The sequence below is a fragment of the Coffea arabica genome, chromosome 5c (genome assembly GCF_036785885.1).
Source record: "Coffea arabica cultivar ET-39 chromosome 5c, Coffea Arabica ET-39 HiFi, whole genome shotgun sequence".
Lineage (NCBI taxonomy): Eukaryota > Viridiplantae > Streptophyta > Magnoliopsida > Gentianales > Rubiaceae > Coffea > Coffea arabica.
In genome coordinates this window covers 48,451,924-48,473,705 of record NC_092319.1, presented here as the reverse complement: position 1 = coordinate 48,473,705, position 21,782 = coordinate 48,451,924, and the positions used below count along the sequence as shown (strand labels likewise).

The 21,782-nt window shown below is 38.1% G+C and overlaps 4 protein-coding genes across 7 annotated transcripts; 2 read left to right on the top strand and 2 right to left on the bottom strand.

Moving 5' to 3' along the window:
* The first annotated feature begins 43 nt into the window (after positions 1-43).
* Positions 44-2,879, top strand: LOC140007884 (GDSL esterase/lipase At5g03980-like). 2 transcript variants are annotated; one of them, XM_072051511.1, is made up of 6 exons: positions 44-446; positions 681-843; positions 1,460-1,666; positions 1,802-1,962; positions 2,064-2,340; positions 2,458-2,879. In XM_072051511.1, exons 2-6 carry the CDS (start codon positions 828-830, stop codon positions 2,664-2,666), a joined length of 870 nt encoding a protein of 289 aa, XP_071907612.1. In that variant the 5' UTR covers positions 44-446; positions 681-827; the 3' UTR covers positions 2,667-2,879. The 2 variants fall into 2 exon arrangements, with proteins under 2 accessions (XP_071907612.1, XP_071907611.1); XM_072051510.1 differs by lacking the exon at positions 44-446 and having other exon boundaries at positions 487-843.
* Positions 2,880-2,957: 78 nt separating this feature from the next.
* LOC140007885 (calcineurin B-like protein 3) lies at positions 2,958-7,539 on the bottom strand. The gene is made up of 10 exons (XM_072051512.1): positions 7,327-7,539; positions 6,484-6,557; positions 6,241-6,395; positions 5,495-5,577; positions 5,280-5,339; positions 4,832-4,940; positions 4,686-4,738; positions 4,413-4,493; positions 3,589-3,701; positions 2,958-3,169 (listed from the first exon to the last, which is right to left on the bottom strand). Exons 3-10 carry the CDS (start codon positions 6,362-6,364, stop codon positions 3,112-3,114), a joined length of 681 nt encoding a protein of 226 aa, XP_071907613.1. The 5' UTR covers positions 6,365-6,395; positions 6,484-6,557; positions 7,327-7,539; the 3' UTR covers positions 2,958-3,111.
* Positions 7,540-8,626: 1,087 nt separating this feature from the next.
* LOC113743709 (uncharacterized) lies at positions 8,627-16,179 on the top strand. Of its 3 annotated transcripts, XM_027271775.2 has the most exons (10): positions 8,627-8,853; positions 9,905-9,997; positions 10,553-10,674; positions 12,461-13,182; positions 13,408-14,711; positions 14,827-14,906; positions 14,995-15,087; positions 15,162-15,235; positions 15,498-15,630; positions 15,926-16,179. In XM_027271775.2, the coding sequence occupies exons 1-10, from the start codon at positions 8,769-8,771 to the stop codon at positions 16,007-16,009; spliced, it is 2,790 nt and encodes a 929-aa protein (XP_027127576.2). In that variant the 5' UTR covers positions 8,627-8,768; the 3' UTR covers positions 16,010-16,179. The 3 variants fall into 3 exon arrangements, with proteins under 3 accessions (XP_027127576.2, XP_027127577.2, XP_071907610.1); XM_027271776.2 differs by lacking the exons at positions 8,627-8,853; positions 9,905-9,997 and adding an exon at positions 10,162-10,299; XM_072051509.1 differs by lacking the exons at positions 8,627-8,853; positions 9,905-9,997 and adding an exon at positions 10,305-10,441.
* Positions 16,180-17,145: 966 nt separating this feature from the next.
* LOC113690772 (farnesyl pyrophosphate synthase) lies at positions 17,146-20,991 on the bottom strand. The gene is made up of 12 exons (XM_027208828.2): positions 20,599-20,991; positions 19,715-19,739; positions 19,485-19,600; positions 19,308-19,394; positions 19,079-19,195; positions 18,889-18,977; positions 18,732-18,783; positions 18,343-18,438; positions 18,123-18,167; positions 17,938-18,027; positions 17,768-17,839; positions 17,146-17,608 (listed from the first exon to the last, which is right to left on the bottom strand). The coding sequence occupies exons 1-12, from the start codon at positions 20,707-20,709 to the stop codon at positions 17,480-17,482; spliced, it is 1,029 nt and encodes a 342-aa protein (XP_027064629.1). The 5' UTR covers positions 20,710-20,991; the 3' UTR covers positions 17,146-17,479.
* Between the last annotated feature and the right edge of the window lie 791 nt (positions 20,992-21,782).

Genomic DNA, 21,782 nt, shown 5'->3' with positions numbered 1-21,782 from the left:
CGCAGTTGGTTAAATAATATATTATTATTGAGTCGTCGCCAGGATCAAGGGCATCTGGGTCAAAAATAAAATCATATAGTATCATGTAAGTCAAACTTGAATTACAGGTGGTCTGGAATAAAATGTAGTTTAGTTTGTAAAGAAAAGGTGTTTGTCTCATCACAACTTCTATGTACTTCAATCCCTAGTGGAATTGCACCTCATGCTTGAATCCTAGTAGAATTGGGGCTAGAGCTGTAAGTTGATCAACAAAAGCAGGATCAGAGACCTTAACAAGTCAATTCCGTCTAGAAAACTGCTTATTGTATTTTTGTGTAGTGCTACTTTGGTTGTTTTTTGCTTTGGTTTGACATCTGCAGAACAAATCCTGCTAGGATTCGAGGTTTTGATCCAAGTTCCAACAGGTTTCCTGCTAGGATTCGAAGTTTTGATCCAAGTTCCAACAGGTTTGTAACACTTTGGTCTCAGTCCTATATAATCTAATCACCTAGCAAGCAACCTTGATAGTACCGCAGTAATATTACACAGTTAAACTTTTGGCTGTTTTCTGAGCAATAATGGGAGTCAAGGGCACGAGCATTGGTGCTGTTTTCTTTGTTATTGCATCTGCTTTGCTGCTCCTTTCTCCTTCACCATCCGCTGATGCTAGTCCTCTCCTGAGTGCCTGCCGTTTTGATCAGGTGTACCAACTTGGGGACTCCATATCAGACACTGGGAATTTGATCAGGGAATCTCCACTTGGAGCCGCTTTACCTTTCGCCAGAAACCCCTACGGTCAGACCTTCTCCCACCACAAAGCCACCGGCCGTTGCTCTGATGGACTTCTTATGATTGACTACATTGGTAAATATATATATATATATATATATATATATATTAGCTATTTTATATTTGTGTGTGTGTGTGTGTTTCACAATTCAGGCTATTTTAATCTTTTCTTCGTATGGTTTGTTCTTGTTTTGAACACTTGATATAGAGCTTTGCTTTTTATCAACACACTCTATATCTGATTTTCTTTTCCGCGACAAAATCTGGTAAAGGATTTCTTTCTTTCTTTCTTTTTTTTTATTTTGTAATAAATAATTTGCGTGGAGGACGTAGATGCCAATGAGTTGCATGCATGATGGAAAGAATTCGAACTATCGCCGTTTGGTGTGTTACAAGGAAATTTAGACTGTAAATTATCCAGAATATTATTATTCCAGTTCTTGGCTGCCTTAACTGAAAACAATGCACAATTCTTGCCCTAATTATCCATTTAGTCATACTGGTTAACCCTGCAGCATGATGTTTATCTGCAATCTACCGCTGATGTTCCTAGTGGTGATTCATCGTCGATGTCTACTTAGTTTTTATGTTTGGGCTACCAAACCAAAGTGTATTATGCCTTTTGTTTACGTAGGCTGTCATAATCACATCCGCTAACTCAATATTTGTTTGGATCGCTGTTTTAACACAGCCCAGGCGCTGGGTCTACCTCTCCTGAATCCGATCAAGGATACAAAGGCAGATTTTGAGCATGGAGCAAATTTTGCCGTAGCCGGTGCTACGGCACTATCATCAGCTGTTCTCGCTCGTCATCATGTTAGAAATCCAGCGACCAACAGTTCCCTTGACGTACAGCTTCAGTGGATGAAAGATCACTTTCACAAATTTTGTCACAACGGTATATTCAAATTTTATATATGCGTCGTGCATTCGATCGTGACAGCCATTCAACTTTTTTTTCAACTTTTATTTACTTTTTTTTTTTTGGCATGACATTGAATTTTGTCCCTTTTTTTTTTTTTTTGTTTAACAGATTGTGAAAGGATGCTTCAAAACGCTCTATTTATGGTGGGTGAAATCGGAGGCAACGATTATAATTATGCATTCCTTCAGTACTTTGATGAGGCTAGAGATACGCTTAGAATTCAAGAGTTGGTACCTCTAGTTGTTGCCAAAATTAAGCATGCTGTTGAGGTTAGCTTTTGCAGGCCCCTCCTATTGTTATTAGCACTCTTGCTGCTTTGAATTCTCTTGCTTCTAATTGCTTCTCCTTTTCTTTCAATGCTGTATTTCAGAAAGTCATTAGTTTTGGAGCAAGGACAATAGTGGTTCCTGGGAACTTTCCAATGGGATGTCTGCCAATTTATCTTACAAAGTTTGGGCTAGAAAGTGAGGTAGACGAGTTCGACGAGAATCATTGCATATGGCTATTGAATAGCTTTGCAACTTTCCACAATGATCGCCTGAAGAAGGCGATTGCTGAGCTGCAAGACAAGTACCCATATGTAACAATCGTCTATGGAGACTACTACGCTGCATATGAACAGCTTCTCAAACTAGGTGAAACTACAGGTATGTTTAGTTGGCATTTACCATTTTGAATTCTTAAAAGAAACGAATTATTTCCAGTAGGAGAAAGGGGCATCTGAAGCATCCACATCTGGTCGTCTGATTTGTTTTGTCTTTTAGGTTTTGAGCTGCACAAAGCTTGTTGTGGAGTTGGAGGGCTGTACAACTTCAATGAGACGCGAATGTGTGGATTTCCAGGCGTTAAGGCTTGCCGTGATCCCGAAAGATACGTCAGCTGGGATGGAATTCATTTAACACAGGAGGCTTACCGCATGACAGTGGATTGGTTGCAAGCTGATCTTTTCTGGAAATTGCGTTGCCATCATTGAACGAGTCTTATCAACTTTATTATCATGTTCTTCAAGCTCCTGCAGTAGCAATACTTTTGAGTCCGAGTTTGCTTTTTCAGTCCAGTAGCTTATAGTTTGGTTTTAGTTAATGGGAAGCTCTTGTGTGACTAATTTCGTCACCAACTGTTTGAGCACTTACTTTTATATGAAACTTTTTCAGTTTTTATCATACTGGGTTCAAGATTATGAAAATTTTATCTAGTTCTTGGCGAAAAGCTCTGAAAACTGCTACCAATCCAGGCATCAAGGCGTCTAACTCAAGGAGCAAAAGAATCAAACCCACAAATCTTATGTATCAAATGTCAATACTGAAACAAACGAGCCAATAAGCTGATTATCAAGGTCAGGGCAGGCACTGCGCATTTAATAACAAACCAAACTTTCTACGTAACCGCCTAATAAACTCAAAAAACCCAATCTGCAATCAGGTGTCCTCAACTCTTGAATGAAACACAAAGCTCGGGAATGTGGTAGTGATGTCCCTGTTGAAAAGAGGAATGCGATGTCAACCACTAGGAAATAAACGAGGCTCTCTCATATAGCTCGACTACACTCGAAGGCATGCAAAAATAGTTAAGCTCCTCTACTCTTCATCATGCAAACAGAAAGATGTATCAAAAAGGAACACTTCTCCAACAGCAACAGTTCTAGGTCAAACTCTCCGGATAAAGGCGTTCGCATAAATTGAAGCCTTTGCAAGAAAAGTTTGTCCCTCAAGTTAATTTCAGAAACTCAAGACATGCAGACAAAGTATAGCAACAACCAATAGAACATGTCATGAGATAGTTAACACTTTTTGCATTAAACTTTTTGATAATTTATGCAGATAGATCAGAAATATATTGAGCAAAACTTGACCAATTCGAAATGGAGAAATGCAGGCATAAGAGCGTGAACCTACTTGAGATATTGAAGGGTCATGTTCTTGAGAAGAGAAGGATGCCGTAAGACAAGACTTCTCCATTCTTCCTTGTCAATCCTCCCATCATGCTTAGTATCAGCTTCCTCAAAGGTCTGAAAAAGAAAAGGTTAAAACCAGGAAAGGAATCTAAATTTTAATTACACATGTACAAGTATTCTTGGGGAATATAGCCTTCTAAAAGGCTGCCATCTTGTAAGCATTAATAAAATCATGTAGGAAATCACACATACAACAACATTGCAATCCTGAGAAGTTAGCTTCAGTCAGGATATTCTTTTTCAAGTAAAGCAAATGTTCAGCCTATAATGAAGAAAAGAAACTTAATAAATAGCATAACATGACACAGTTCAGATGAATTTAGTGTACTATAACATGTGAACCTCCACAAGCCAAACAGATACCAAACACTAGTCCACAATCTTGTAGGTTTGCCAATTTCTAATTGAAATATCAAGTTTGCAGACCTTATTCACTAAGAAGCATTAGCTAGTTCATACGTTGTTCTCCCTAATAACGACTATTTCTTCTTGAGAAAGCATATTGCCAAATCCTAGGTAGAATGCATCATTTGCTTTTGGCACTGCCTTCCCTCCCCCCTCTTCCTCCTCCTCCTCCTCCTCTCTTTTTATGTTTCTTTCAATGTAGGTCGAGGTCTTGATCTTGGAACATGCCAGGCGGACCAGATAATAGCCTTCGCAAGTATAAGCACTAAGATAATAATAAAAAGGGAAACCCACTTCCATCCCCAAGGATAGAAAAGGACATTAAGTTTTGAAAGTCAATCAAGAAGAATGAGGAGGCACCTTATCGATTATACTCTCAATAACGTCATCCGAAAGGTTCATACCAGATTCAGCGAGGGTGGCAACAACCATTTGCTTCACCTACATATTCAGAAGTCAATTCAAAACTCATGGCACCTCAATTGTTCATGTTCATGTTAATGAGAAGTAAAAGCTTAAGAGGCAACAACCAAACTTTGAAACATAAAGTTTAAATCATTGTAAAAATTTCTTCCTCAGACATAAAATCAACATCCTTTTGGGAAGTGGAATTTAAAGAAGATTATTAACTACCTCTTGCCTCTCAATGAAACCTTGTTGTTTAAGATCATATAGTTGAAAGGAAACTGCAAAACAGAGAATATGATTGTAGCTAATGTTAGAACGCAAAGAATCAGAAATAGGTTTTTACCAATATAAAAACATATTAAGTGACATACAATCAATTTTATCATCAATTGGGGCATGGGGGTGAAACACAGAGAGCGCACGAGCAAACTCCTCAAACCCAAGGATTCCATTATGCTTCGTATCAAACAAATCAAACACCTGCAATTAATAAGGTATTGGAAGTTTAAGCAGCTTTCCAGAAAAGTCTTTGAAATACTTAATTGGAAGAAAAACAAGAAAGTAGTAAAAAAAAAGTCAAATTGCAATCTAATAAGCAGAACAGAGATAACTCATCACATTGTTCTCCTAGAAAATTAGAAGAGGTATAAAAGCATGCACATGTCTGCAGGAATTTCAACCCAGAAGCGATAAAACCGACACCAGCAATTAACACATTTTAAGCTTTCCCGAGCTAAAGAAGAAAAGTTTAACAAACTAAACGATTTTATTGAGAAAAGGAAATTTAGCAAACTATAATATTTGTTCTCAAGAAAATACCCTATCTGCAAACAGGCTTTCTTTTTTGTTTGTCTTGAATAATGCCAACTGAAACTCTTCCTGCAATATAGAATTTAAGAGATGGAATTAAGGTTAAATGAGCAGATACCGATTACAGTTCAATTACTATTAAAAAAAAAAAGAGTAAGTCGGTTGATGAGCAATTGGTTTGCCCAGCACAAGAAAATTTAACTTCAAGAGAGATGTTTTTGTACCTTGTTGATCAGCCCGTCATCAATCACAGCACTGCTGATCTTCTTAAAGAGCTCATATAGTGCTTCAATTTCGCTTACACTAACTACACATTAAAAAGAATGAATCATTAAAGAGCAGGGCCCAGTGGTTATTCAATTGTAAGCAAGGAAAATAGCCAAGTAGACTCAATCTTTAGTTCCACCATCAGGTCATGTAATTTTCATTAAGCCCTACAGAGAAGTTATCATAAATAACAGGACAGCTTCACCACATAAGATTAGAAGAGAACTTATTCAACATATAACACATTCCCAGTTCCCTAATTTCTGCATTCAAGCCACACAAAGTTAAATTTGGAACTGGCGGAGACCAAGTGTTGAACGACAACTTTATCTCAGAAAGATTAAACAGGTTCTTGTAACCCATGAAAAAGAAAAAGAGACCCCAGAGTGGATTGGAAACATGAGACAGAGGAGAAAAAGAAACATGCGCCCATAACTGAAATGTAAAGTTTAGCCTTTTTTTTTTTTTTAAAAAAAAAGGAAAGTCCAAGCCAGGATTAAATGGGAGTTGTAACAACAAAATAAGTCTAGAGGCCTAAAAAATGAATGAATAATCAGGGTAGAGGGAATTTTTTTTTTTTTTTTTTTTAAAAAGGCACCAGTAATAACATCAAGAATAACAGCTTCATAGCCTCCATTATCTCTTCATATTAGTTTTCACAATTAACGCAGGGATGAAGTCAAGATATAGGCTAAAAGCATACAGACAGTCTCTCTTGCAAGGATTTCAGGATCTTCAAGGCCTCTTGATTGCCTATTAAAGTCAAGATCACAACATCGCAGCAGGGAAGCACCTAAATGCTTAATCCCCTCTACGCACTGTGACATTGTATTTTGTGCACATCAAAATGCTCCATGCCTGTTAATTAAAAAATAAAAATAAAAGTTAATTCACGATAGTTAAAATGAGATACACATACATTGACAGAGACCGAGAGAAAATGAACCTTGTGACCATTCTCTGCTTCTTCTGGACTGAAAACAAATGCTTGAGCAATTATCGAGGCTATATCAAGATGATCTGTTTTCAGAAAATAATTTCAGAATGGCAACAGAATCCAGATATATGTAAAATTCAGAGGTATAAAGGAAACAACGAGAAATAGACAACTTTAAATTAGACTTCTTGGTGTCTAAACATCAAAAAAATGAAGAGGGATTTTGAAGTATGCTGTTAAAACTTCACCGAATCTCAATATGTGTTCACTTATAGAGTTAATGAAAATTATCAATACGGAAACACACAGAGGTCGATTCGGCAGCACGAAAGTATTGTGACAGAATTGCATATCAAACTTCATTTCCCCGTAAAGAAATGTACTCGAAATCAAACCAAGCCCGTACAAACAGATTACCTGACCCGTTACGAAGCAAAACTCTTAAATAGTCCACTCCATGAAACCACCCAAAGCACAAAAATTTCCAAGATTCATCATAAGCCCCGATATAAGCAACAGATTCACAATCTCGAAGCAGCAAAAAATAAGTTAAACAGATCATGGCAAAGCAATCCATTGAGAAAATCGAATCTTTTTGCAAGCATACATTAATATACCAGCAAAATTGTGCAGGGAAAACTAACCCGACGAAATGATTTTAAACCATTTAATTATCCAACAGGGGTTAACAAAACAATAATATTCCTATGCAGATCTAAGCCACGAGCAGCAATCCTGTTCACCCAAAGCTTTGATTTTGAAAGCTAAAACTTGCTAAAAATCATCCTAGAGATAACTACATAAGTGAAAAACAAATGGTTTCCCTTTTTTTCTTTTTCCTTTTTGTCTCACCTTACTATAAAGGTATCCTTAACAAAAGCCCAGGAACAAATTTCGAGTCCTTTAGTTGAGCTGCTGGATTTGCAGCTCTTCAATGGAGAGACAGAGAGAGATGTAACATCGCAGTCCTTCCTGTATTTGTTTATGTATTGTTTATCATATGTCAGGAGGAAGGAGGATGATACTGATAATTTTGACAGTTGGCACCACTATTGATTGCGATCGGGGTCACCGGTGAGTTAGTGATTCCATTTCTTTTTTTAAATTTTTTTTTTTTTTGCCAATTTCAGTTTACTAATAAATCGTTCGTTTATTTTTTTTTTATATAGAAATATTAAACACATTTAGAAAGCCAAAGAATATGAACATAATAGGTAGGAGATTATTTAGAATAAATATTATAATATTTTATGAAATAAAATAATATTTAAAACTATACTCGTGTTTCTATTTTTTAGTTTTTTAATGAGCACAAAAGATAATTTAGAACTAATTTTTTGTCGTTATATGTTGTGCAATAGAACGTTTAATTGAATAAAATTATATAATGACCAGACAAACAATGAAAATGCATTATAGATTCATAGTGCACGTATTCAAATATATTACCGATTTTGTATTTAAAAAAAAGGAAAAATTTTTGTTCAACATAATTGTCAAAAATGAATGTTATAAGGGACTAGTTTACGGAAGTATAGGAGAGTAAATAGGGGAGTAATAGTAACAAAACAAAGATGCGATATAATGGGCAAATGTGGCTTCACTTTAATTTCCAGAATTTTGCAAAATATTTGTCATAATATTCGTCAAACCATTTTCATCTAAAAGAAGAAAAAAATAAAACATAAATCAGACTCTACTCTTAAATGTTTTTTTCTTCCAAAAAAAAAATTCAATACTTTTAGAATTTCTAGAAATAGTGCAGTCCATCTTGATTTATAGATAAGAGGGAGCATGATTCATCATGATTGATAACTTTTTAATTTTTTATTCTTCTCCATTATTTAGTGCACTAAAAACAAAAATTTATTCGTGATGAACGTTTTGTCCGGACGCAGGTTAGAGAAGTTAGGAAGGTAGCTTGACATTATTGTGGACCGGATCATTAGCCCATAACACTGGGCACATTTTATTGTTTACAAACCTTGCCCTTAGCCCACAATAGAGCCCAATTATTTTAGCCTTTCCAATCTTTGGTTTGGATTTTCTTAGGAAGGGTTAGGCCCTCTAAAGTTAGGCTGTCAGTTAAATTTTCCTTTTAATGGGCCTTTGACAGGCAACCGAAGTCCAATGGGATCCTTTCTTAAGGTGGTATACAAGATCGAAATTATCGAATTTTGGTGTGTTCGTAGGCTAGGGTTTCCAAAGAGGATTCCGACAATAATTCTTTCTTTTTATCAGAAGATTATCTCGGGAATTTCAACATTCGATTATCTTGAAGTCTGTTAATTTCGATGGGGAGAAGAAAGGAGCGTCGACTCGCAGCGTTGAGTGCCGCCGGTCGGAGATTAAAGCTCGACCTTATCGCGGAACCCTCTGGTACAACATAAACTTTCTTTTGTAAAATGAAATTATTGTCCTGTTGGATTTTGAAATTTTAGAGCTTTTCGGTTTTTACGTTAATTAATGGTCTCTGAATTTTACGCTTTCCTTTGCGTCTGATTATCTTTGGCTGAACCAAGCTGTTTGCTGCTGCGTCCGATTATCTTTGGCTGAATCAAGCTGTTAGCTGCTGCTTAGTGAAGTTTGGGACAATTTTTGCCCTTTTCTACTTTCTTAGTATTTAGAAAGTGTTGTGAAACTCTTGTCAAAGTGAAAAGCCGACAATTGGATCTTATAAACCTCCTTCCCCCACCCCCCACAAAAAAAATTGTCCACAAGAAGAAGAAGAAAAAAAGAAGTTTCTTTTTAAGCTTTAATAGGAGTTAAGAGCTTTGTGCTTATTATTGTTACATCTACTTTGCATTGTCTTCCCCACCTCGTGTAACTTTTTAGCTTTTGCTTATTAGTTTATCATGGTGAAGACTGGTCTGTTGCACCTGTACCAGCATGTGCATTTTGTCGAGGTTGTAAAATTTTTGACGGGAGTGATTGCGCAACTGCATGTTGCAATTTTGTGAAGCTTTTTTGTCATCAAATTATATATAGATGTTCCCAAGCTGCATATTGTAGTTTAGGCAATGTTGATTAAAGGTTTTTCTTTTCTTTTTTTTATAATTGATTTTTAGGATTTTACATGGTTGGAATTGTGTATGACCGATCTGCAAAAGTTAGCTTGCTAGGCCTGTGGGGACAGACGATACTATGATGGAATTTGATATCTGCTAGTGGGATCATCCTAGGTACATAAAAGCACATATGTGGGGTGGTCAACCACTTTCGTTAATCCCATGCAGAATCCTGTTTATAGACCCAAATAATGAAAAATTTTGACCAAAGAAAAGCTATTCATACCTTTAAAATGTTTGTGATTGCTTCTGACCCTTTGCAAGCTTTGTTTTTCAGTCCATTCCTTTATGTTGGTTACAAGTTATTTGATGTTCATGAGGCCAAGAGTCTTAACGCTGAGCTGTTTGATCTCACTTTTCAGGAGATTTGGGTGGCTCCTCTGTCCAAAAAGAAGTTGGAGGGGATGATAATACCAAAAATCATGCTGGGTTACCCAATTCACCATCTTCTTCAGGTGGGTTCCGTCAGTTTTCCTCAAAAGGACTGATCTTTGTAGAGAAGGAATGATGTGACCGCATAATTTTGGTGGAAAATTAATAAATATACTAGGTGCAAGACATGTTGTTTGTACCCCAAAAGAATTTGTTTTCAGACTGTAGAATGGCTGTGGTATTGGGACATTCAATTGGTCATCAGATTACACCAGGCCCCTGCCACAGTGATTTATTGAATGTACTTCTGAGTTCTGTCCTGTTATACCCATTTCTGGCGGCATCTTGGCAATGGAGAGTATGGCAAGGATATGATTCTCCCTCGGTTCGTATGCCTCTGGCTTTTTTTTTTTTCACTTTATGCCATGCTAACAAGTTTTCAATCTTTTACAGGTGATGATGGTGAAGAATTTTTGAAAATTTTCTGAATATTGGCTTTTTGATTTTTTATTTCTGTGATTTGGCTGGTATAAATGACCTCTAGGAAATGATAATTTAAGATTCTTTTTTTGAAAAATTGTTTCTAGTCGAAAATTTTGTATTTCTTTGGCATTGACACTCGGGTGTCTTGTATGCAGGTAAACGAGCAGAGAATCCTTTAGTTTTGCTTGGGCAATATAGTGATGACGAGTTAGACGATGGATCAAGTGGTGAACAAAACAAGGCTGAGGACTCCTGTGCTAGGGGAGTTGATGACCAGGTATAATTTTTTTGTTCTGCCAGCACTACTTCCATCAGGCAGACTATTTTGTATGCCTTACGTTGCAATTGGTTGTCTTCACTGTTTAATTACTTTCTTTGGATTATGGGGCAGGAAATGTTCACTGCCTGAGTGAGGATGTGCCCGTGTTAATTGGTCAAAGTTAATATTGTTTCGGTGGATGTTATATGACATCTAGTTTACAAGTTTACACGATTGACCAATATGATAGGTTGTCCTCCTCTGTTTGTCTTTTATATTTTTAAGCCTTAGACATCAGTGAGCTTTTTGTTGCAAGGTTTTAGTGATTGAGTGGGTGGTTCATATCTATGTTACACGGACTCGGTTGCGAGTGTTGGATATGGGTATGTGTAGAAGGATCGGATTCTCTATGTTGTGAAATTGAAGATTCACGGACACGGCTATATTAATTCACTTTGTATTGAGGATATGTATCACAAATAAGTTTTTTAGAATGATGGGAATATGCTAACAAATAAGTGATTATTTTCCAATTATAAAGACATAAGGGTTACAATATAATTTATTATCCATAAGTACAATAAAAAGGTTGTGGCAACTTTTATATTTTATTAAAGACTAGAGGGTTTAGTGTGCAAATATTAGCTTTGGTACAATAAGAAAACCCTACAAAACCTACTCCCCACCATCAACCCATTGTCTTCTATTCCAGAACCTTCCCAGAAAGCCGTGATCACCACACTTCTTCGCCTACGGCTAATCTCTCTTCAGGCAACCATTTCCAACGACCATTCTGAAGGCATTCTCTCTGTCTTCTGCTTAGATCTGCAAAAATGATGAGCTCTCGCTTCTCTCCCTCTACACTTGTCACGCCTCTGTCTTCTCCTCCCTTACTTCAGGCAACACCAGCCGTGTTGTACCAGTTTCCTGCACCCTTACCTGTGTCATTTCGTGTCGTGTCGACACGGGTACCTCGTTGAAATGGCAAGTCTGGGTAACATAGGTTCATATTTAGTGTCAAAGTGCATCTGCCCATATTATTTAGTAATGAGTGCAGCATGGTCAACATTAAGACTTCAATTTCCTAGATAGGGGGTCTGTATGGACAGGAAAATTGTTTTACTAGATTGTAGTTCACCATTTATGGATATTGTTTATGGATGGAAGTTTCCGAATGCAGATGAAAACAGAAATGGAAGACAGCAGAAGAGAAAGGAATTTTCCTTCTTAGACTGCAAGTTAGTTGTCGGTTATGTATTTATTGGTTTGAGTTTATAGACAGAAAATCTCAAAACTCAATGTAAAACACTTGGTTACCTCTGCATTTTTCTGGATTCTTGTTTTAATACTCCGTAGTATGTCATTGTTGTTGCTATTTTTGTGGCTCTTGAGTTTATTTCCATTATTTTGTATGTTTCAATTGTCCCCTGTATCTTTTAAGATTGTGCCTTTTATTGCTTTTGTATTTGGGCTGCTTTTGTTTTACTCCTGCCTTATAAGTTGCAATGTTGTAAGTTTTCCGTGTCAGGATATTCTTTTTGTTTCTTAGCACCTTTTCTTCTCTAAGACAACCATATATGCCACTCACTCAATCCGTCCATCTGGTGATTCTCTCGGATAGATGCTATACTGAGAGTGTAGGCTAAGGGAGAAATGATTGAGATATTTTGAGTTTGGCTCCTTCCCTTGCGACTGTCCCAGAATATGCAGAATAAAGTCCAGAAAAAGAATCTGTTCACACATGGAAATCTGTATGAACTCTATTGCTTTAGCTAATCCATTGGTTTAATATCTCATTGGATAGGAAAAATTAGCTGCTGGCAGAGCAAGTGAAGATTTTGGAGTCAAAGAAGGGAATGGCTCTGCTGGTGACAAGCTTGGACAACTTGCAGTAGAAAATGGACCTGTCTTAATGGATTCCTTGGAGAATTTGGAAGGTGTTATTGCAGGGATCCATGCTACTGGCACGGATGTCCTGCATGATGCACATGGTTTGACGGAACAGGTAACTGCTGCTACAACTTCTGATACACAAGTTGTTGGGGATGTGAGTTCAGGCTGGAAGGTTGTCCTGCATGAAGAAAGCAATCAGTATTATTATTGGAATATTGCAACTGGTGAAACTTCATGGGAAGTTCCTGGTGTTTTAGCCCAGGCAACTGAACCGAAAGGCAATGCTTCTGAACAGAAAGAGAAAGATGTCTCCGAGGTCAAAAATCATAATTTGAATACCATTGAAGGGAATATTGATGTGCCCATAACTAATACATTAGATGAAGGGTATGTAAGAGATACTTTAGATGACAAGAAACAGGATCATGGAGGAGATGCTTTAGATGATCTCAGAACTTTACATGGAACCAATGTTTCACCTGGTCAGTCAGATAATGTTCTTCCAACTGATGGTAATGCAACAAGTATTCAGTTGTTGAAGCCAGGAGGACGCTATGAAACTGGGACGGACTTCCCTTCCCTTCTGATGAAACAGTCTGAAAATTTGTTGGGGCAATTGAATACTGTTAAAGGGTATGCATCTTCTTGCTTTTCCTTGTTCTTCGTGTCTGTGGGAATTTCACAATTGCTGTTTAGTTCTATTTTTTTTTCCTTCTTATAATGCGCATAATAGTAACCAGTGAAGGCATTTCTCCTGTGTACTCTGTGAATAATCTTCCAACACCCCTCCCTCACCCTCCCCCCTCTTCTTGCTTTGATCCATTAACCATCCTATTGTTCTTGTCAATCATTTTTCAGGTTGAAAGGCTATTTTAAAGGAATTGACCATATAACAAAGTGCATTTTGGAGGTTGAGATGAGACTCTCTGATATCAAGTCCTTAGCGTGCCATGGATCCTTATTACTCCCCTTTTGGGAGCACTCTGAAAGGCGGCTTCTAGAGCTTGAAGCAGTCATTTATAATATAGTCCAGGAATTAAAATCTGAACGGGTGCATGAAGTTGACACGACCAGTATATTGCCTGAAAGCATTGGTGAGGACATTAAAGCAAATTCCAGTGAAGAGAAGGCAGTTGATGTTGCATCTGATGATTTTGGTGCTTCGGAATCTGCTGGAATAACGGAATTTCAGAAAAATAATCAAGAATTGGACAATGGCGGTGCTACTGGCTCTGAAAATGTTCCATCAGATCCAAGCCTCATAGAACGTCTTGTGAATGCTGGGGGTAAAGTTGAAGCTCGAAATGCTGTGCATCAGGAGTTGACTCCCAAGGCTTTGCTTCATACTGGGGAAGAAGTGGATATGGATGTTGACATGGAAGTTGAGGACGTTGATCCTTCAAACAATTTAATTGTTTCAGTTCTGTCAGAGCAGCATAACGATCAAACTCTGCCTGCAAATCTTCAATCCTCAGTCCCATTGGAATTGTGTAGTATCCCACCTCCACCTGATGAAGATTGGATTCCACCACCACCTCCTGATAACGAACCTTTTCCTCCTCCTCCACCTGATGAGCCTCCTGAAATCTCAAGCCCTCAACCATCTGATTTGGTGTCGACACAGTCTTTTCCTTATGCGGAACCATACAACATATATCCCAGTTCACACTTCCAGTATTATGCTCAAGGAAACACTAACATATCTGCCAGTAATATGTATGCCCCGACTGATGGATGTCAACCAACTGTTTCCCAGCCCCCATTATATTTTGAAGCATTGTCAGACACATATGCGCCAGCCACATTAGCAGTCAACCCTATTGAGCCTGGTTTGTACTATGGCCTTCAAGATGGGATTACACAACCTGTTTCCTTAGAGTCTTCTGTATTTCATGGTGATTCTGTCCAAAACTCCATCTCTGATCCCACTGGATCCCTGGAAGTCCAGGCAGCTGTGGGCTCTGCTTCATTGCTGAAAGGTGACATTGATGTTCCTGCCATTAGTGTGGATGCTAAAAAGGCATCTTTGGAACCTTCATCTTCTGAAGTTACATTAGCGTCAGCAACCATCTCAGAGCTAGAGGGTGTCTCTGAGCCATTGGTCCCTGCTACCACTTCCTCTATCACTGCTTCCACAACAGCTCCTAAGGCTCAATCTAAAGGTGATTATGCAAAAAATACTTCGAAGTTATGATCAACTTTTTAAAATGCGGAAGGATTTGCATATAGTATGTGTTATATAGTTTCCTTTATTTTGCTTTTTTTTTTTTTGGGCAGTACAACGTAGCAAAAAGAGAACAGTGGCTGTTGTTTCCTCCCTGAGGTCCAACAAGAAGGTTTCCAGCTTGGTTGACAAGGTGCTTGCTTGTTCCCACCTTCTGCTAGTTGTATCCTTTGGCACATTTTCTTCCCAAGTTTTGAAATGTTTGTCATGCTGCTTAATAGTGGAAAGCTGCAAAAGAGGAACTTCAAGAGGACGAAAAAGAACCTGAAAATGCTTATGAGATATTAGAGAAGAAACGTCAACGGCAAATCGAGGTTTGCCTGTGTTCTAGTGTCAGTTTGTTCATTTACATAGCTTGTTGATGTCGCTAATTCTCTTTTATTTTCAGGAATGGCATGCACAGCAGATTGCTAGTGGAGAGGCCAAAGATAATGCTAATTTTCAGCCACTTGGTGGTGATTGGTAGACTCTTAGTCCTCTAAGCATTGGTGATATAGATCTTTATGCTAGTTAATTTGTACATAATGCATGCAAGTGCTCTTACTTTTAATATACATGGAAAATAGTGCTTTTACTTAGACAGACTAACATTGGTAGTATGTCTTTTGCATCCTCGTTGCCTTTCCTCTGGGTTGGCAGGGGATGGGTTCAAGACAAGTTCAGCATGATGATGATATATACTTCTTGGGTATTATTGTGACTTGTTCTTGTTGGTTTGGTTCAGGCGGGAGCGTGTGAAGCGCAAGCGAGCTCGATTAGCCAAGGAATCTGTTCAGACTCCTAAAGATGATGTTTTTGAAGGTAATCAGCAGCCTGATCTTGGTGAACTCTCCAAAGGTCTTCCACGTGGATGGCAGGTATTAACACTATGCACAATTAATTTCTCTGTCTCTCTTTTTTTTTTTTTAATTTAAAGTTTTCTGAAGTTACACTAGCGATTTGAGAAACTATATCCCCTGGAACTAAGGAGTTAGCCAAGTTTGAGCCCACAAGTATTTGTATTAACTCCGGTCTTGGTTTATACAACAGAACCATTTTCCAAGCACGGATTGATTTGACAAAATTTTCAGCGATGTATAACGTAATTTACATCCAATTTTGGTTTCCCAGTTTTCTTACGCACTGCGTTGTTTTTCTTCTTCCTTGGTTCAGGCTTACTGGGATGTCTCCTCAAAGCAAGTGTATTATGGAAATACTTTGACGACAGAAACAACATGGGTTCGACCAACAACCTGAGCAGAAAAAGGTCTCTTTTGACACGATCACTGACTAATTTTTGGTTCGCATAATGTAAATGAATGTTTTACTAGGAGTTGAGTGGATGATGATAGTCGTCATATGGACACACCATTTGTTCTTCCACTTAGTCTTCAATAAAATAAAATTTAGAAGGCTTCAAAATTGCAGTTAAACTTTATTATGACTATGCACAATGTACATAAATTCTCGTGCAAAAAATTCCTCGATTTGTATGTATGAAGTAACAGGCGATCTAGACTGAAATCTTGTGCAGCATAGCATATAAACGTCGGCGTGATTAAGCGACCCATTACTTTTTGTCGGTAGTTGCAAAGTTCCAGTGCTGGCGGCACCTAAAAGATCCGGCATGTGTAGTCGGGGAGCAGAGGCAACGAATGAGTGCTGCTGCTTCCTCTGCCTGGTTTAGTCCAACCAAAGAACTTCTTTCGTATGTTAAACCTGGCGCCTGAACGAGACATGTTAACAAGAAAAGAAAAAAGTTTGTTTCCATCTCTTGGATGAGACATGAAAATTACGCGCACGGCACACTCAAATTTTTAAGACAAGAATATAGAGAGTACATAACAAGGAGGAAGCATTCATTCCACAATCTCAAGGAGTCGCGATGCATTCTTGAAATGCATAAATCACTGCCACAAGTGAAAATGTGTTGGTTTTTGTGGGGTTTTGGAGATTTGCTATCGTCCTTTTTCTTTCCAGTTTGGGGGGGAAATGTTGATGACAATAGAGGGGCGGTGTGTAATGAGGAGGCCACAGATAAAACGCCACAGAAACTTAAGCAGCAGGATATCTCCTTTGCCGAAGCCAGGCTTAGGCCACAGAAGTCGCGTATGAGAGGAAGACGAAGGCTACAGGGATGGAGTTGTTCACAAAACAAAGAACCCGAGAATGGAGAAAGAAGCGCGTCTGAATACTGTTTCCTAAAGGTCAGCATAGCTCGACTGCAACACAACCTCATATAATACAATTGAAACGCCTCATTTCTGTTGATTTCTTATCCTGCAGCACGTAAATATTTGCAAGGCTGTTAATAAAATTATAATGCTACATTAAACGTTAGCACAATCTAATACCACTCTCTACTAGAATTATGTCAACAGCTCTCTCTAGAATTTGAGAAGTTAAGCGTTAACTTTATTTGTTTGCTTTAAAACTGTGAATAGGTAAAGAAACCGTACATCTGACGTGTGCGTGCGTACGAATAATCCACTAATTCAGTGAAGAAACAGACAACTTTATTTTTATAATTATTTTGAACTCCTCTGCCCAATCTCCGTTGTCTCAATAACATCTGGCCTTCTGCTCCACAGATTATCTTGTCAATAGCCTTGTGTCAGAGGGGGAAGGAGACACTGTTGAGGTAGACATCCTTTTCCATGTGCAGAAGTACAACAAATTTCTACGAAGGAGATTGAGTTCCTTCCATGTTGGTGACAGATTATCTGGCTATTTTTGCCTCTTATATATCTTTGATAGGAATGATTTCAGCACCGCTTGCACGGCTTTGCTTGGGTGAGCTTCAATGCCCTTATTGAGCTTCTCATAACTCTTCCTCTCGTATTCCAGAAACACATCCTGACAAGGATTGCAAGACAAAACAAGTAAATCAAAAGAGAGACCTGTGTCACATGTCAACCCCCTGCATTCAAAATCTCCAAACAACACAGCTCACACAAGCGCCAAGTTTTTGTATTCAGAACCAATCAGAAAACTCAAAATTGCTTGAATAGGAACCTGGATTTTGAGAGCCTCGTAAAGTTCTTTAACCTTAGCAACACAAGCTGGATCCTGCTTCCCATAGTTCTCCTGGTAATGTGCCTCGACTGGTTAGCATGGCAAATTCCACACGGACTATAGGAGTTAGTAAAAATGAAGGGATGATGACTATGACTTTTCGAACTCACGTGTAGTAACTTCTTTTGTTCCTCGTTGCAGACTTCCAATGCTTTCACGACCATCCAAGAGCATTTAAAATCTTCAATATCCGTCCCAATCTAAAACAAAACGAATTTCACCATCAACTTACCAGTTCTTCTGTCAAAACCTAAACAAACCATAAATGATGTAAGATATTATACCTAAGGTTTACCTTGCCAATGACCTCTGGATCACCATAAGAATCTAGATAGTCATCCTACAAGCGCATATTTAAGCCTTATCAGACAGTATAAATAGCAAACAATCAATATCTTGAACCCAGAAAGACAAAATTAGGAATGATAGCATGAATTCTCAACAAATTCCCAAAGGAAAAGATGCTTTGCCATCAAATAAGATGTATGGTTATCGTGATGCCTAAGGATGCTCACCTGCACCTGGAAGTAGATTCCCATTTCAATTAGTATTTCCTTGACATCAATATGATTGTCCAGATTCTCACCTGACATAAGGAGAGCACAGGCTACCTGAAAACGTTATTCATAAACAGATTATGTCAGAAGAAGAAACCAGCAAATATGAAAAATCAAACTCCAAAGGAGTTCTCAACATCACAATATGTATTGCTGTGTAAAGATCATCAACTTATGCTCAGATACTTAGATCAAGGAGAAAATATTAGACATCCAAGAATATAAACTCGATCTAGAACTATTTAAATGAGTTACAAGGATTTAAAAGAAAATATTATTTTTGGAAGATAAAAAAAAATTAATAGAGACAGCAATTGAAGCCAATAACAATCTGGAGATCCACTCACTGGAAGATAGAAAGAATAATAGGCAGTTTTGTACTGAACAATGCGGCGATGTCTGCATTAGAAAAGGGAAAAAAAATATATTCAAGTATCACAAAGTGAATGGCCATACATTAAACGTGCGAACCGCAACTACAGTGAAACAAAAGTTCTCACTTACAGAGGCAAAGAGTATTTGGATAGATCTTTCTCTCCCACAAGCGTGGTAATTAAATCAATCATTTGTCCAGAGGCTGTCTGGAATTCTACCTGATGAAACACTCAATAAAACAATAAAGCAAGAGGACTTCTCAGCAATATCTGATATTGATTCAGGGATCCTACGTCCACAACTTCAGATATAACCCTACCTCATTGAATAAATCAAGCAGGTCCACATAATAAGGCTTGCCTCTGAAATGGTTTTTGAGAATTCGTGGGATGTGGTTGCGAACGATTATGCCATCATTTGCAGCAATCATACCAACCTAGGACAAAACTCCAAGCAAAACAGTAATTATTAACTCAAATCAAGAAGTCAAACTGCTTCAGAACGAGACAAAGAGGAGAGAGTACAGAAATCAATTCACAAGACAGCACCTTTGGCAATCTAAACCAACATGGTTGACCACGACGCGTGTGAGAGCCATCCATGATATCATCCATAACAAGAAAATAAGCTTGTAGCTGCAAAAGTTATGGGCACCCAAAGTAACCAACACGACATCACACAGAAAAATCAGAGCCACAAATAGGAGAGCACTAATGCAGCCATACCCATTCGATGCACCAACCAAGTGCACAAGCAAGAAAAGTTTCATCACTGGTTAATTCTCTTCCTTCTTTAAGCAGCTTGTAACTGTCAACAACCGAGAGCCCTCGATTTAGCTTTCCTGAAATCCATTAGCAGAAAAGGAAGAAAGAAATAAGACAGTCCAGAAAGACTAGGAGAAGGTAAAAGACAGAGATGATTATCCACTTTAGTAATTAAAGGATGTGCTTTTCACCTCCAGGAACATTATAGTCCAGCATCTGAAAAGTTAATGCCCAAAAAGAAAAAAATTAGACGTGTGAAAGTGCTAGATAACCTATCAAATGCTACACAACACTGAAACTTCAATGCTAATCAGTCCAGAAAGTCAAATCCTAATTTATTCAACTAAAGCATTCATGATCACAAGTTGCAAATCCATTCTAAAGCGAGATAAAGAAAAAATGGATCGCAAAAATCTTCTTTATCCTTTCACAAAGTCATGAAATCATGCCATAAAAGCTAAATAATGCAAATTGAGGTTCTACGGGGACTATAGAGGCTTAAGAGTGTTAAAAGAAGTAATCTGTGCCACCAAAGAAAATGGAAGGAATTAACATAATAGAATAGAAAATGGGACTTCCTCTACCTAGCTTGACTCTTTACTTGTGCAGCTTGATTTGGTCATCACTTTACAAACGGATTTACTGTAAAACTGCAAATTTTATGCATGCAAAATTGCTTGAGTCTCATGGTAATGGATTTTGTTAAACAATCTGTACAAGGAAACCAAAACCCAGATGAAAATACGATCTTGAAGGCCCGACTACCATACCATAAAGATTGTCTAACATCAAAAACTAGGAACATCAAAGTAACGATGAAGACTCAAATGAGTAAACGTAGAGCATGTTTCATTAACAAAAGGATACAAGCCAATTGAAATCAATCATTCGTAGCACGTAACACCCGAATTCTAGTACCACACAAATTAGCATTGAAGCCATATACGCAGAAGAAAAAGCCAAAAATCTCAGCAATACTCCATGACACGGCCAACCAAAAGAATTGAAGATGCAGCGCGTGCGTGGGTGTCACTGACTGTATGTAAAAGTAATAGTACTACTAGCAAAGGCATACCCGGTCGAGCCATTGCCGAGAATCATCAGTAAACTCAAAAGCAGGGTCATTGAGTAACTCCGATTTCAGGACAGAGTAAACTTCCAAGAATTTAGTTTTCAGATCGCTCATTCTTTTTGGGTTTTCTTTTTTTACCCTCGAGAATTTCAGAAAGTCAGAGTGAGATCCTCCTGAGTCCTGAAACCTGAGATGGAGAGGGATGAATATGGCTGGGTATTGGACGATATAAGTAGTAGAGCTAGCCGCTAGGTGCCAACCAAACTACCCCAGAGGTAAGGGGGAAGAAACTAAGAAAGAGGACTTTCGTCTGTCATGTGCGGGTGGCGGCAGTGGAAATATGGAAATAGAAAACAGTGACTGGCGTAGCTCAGCAAACAAACAAATATCAGCGGCGTACTTTTCTGAACGCAATTTTTTTATTTTACGTTTTCATTTCCGCCCTATCCTTTATTATGGACTCCCAAATTGAAATTGTGCAATTTACACACAGTCACGCACTGACTTGGATGTTCAGAATTCCCTTCGTTGTAAGTAAAGATTGCAAGTATAGCATTGAATAAGCCAAATTTAAGAGCTTTATGCACATTAATTTTCTGCCAAATGCTTTCTTTTCTTCTTCTGCATCATTTTTTTTCTTTTTTGTTAAATCATTACTCGTACTAGTAAGTCTGCCAACTTATGTCACGCTGGGTTTTTTTTTTTCTTTTGTGAATGTCACGTCACATTCGTCTTTTGTTCTTGCCAAATCTTCTTGTATGGTGAAAAACGTGTGGCAAAGCTGTTAAGTGTGAACAGATATGATTGTCAGAAGGTTGACAATGGAGCAGATTTTGAGATGCCCCCTGTATACATCTCGATTGGGATGATCTTGTACGTGCATGCTATAGCATAATATACCCCACTACGACCACTACTGCTACTAATTGGCTGCTCTTTCTTTACGTTTAACTGGAAAAAACAATTTACTTAATACGCAGAAGAAAAAGAAAAAGAGGGTGTCTTTGTCTCAAGTGGTCCTCCACTTTAGTTGGGATTTGCATCCAAGGCAACAACCCAACCTTTGGTTGAATGTGCTAGTAATAGTTTGGCAGTTTGGTGCAGTGTTTCGTGTACCTAATTGTTGGCTCCTTTGGTTTGTGGTACCATTCAAGCTTTAGATGTCTACATTGCTCGGGGACTCGCAT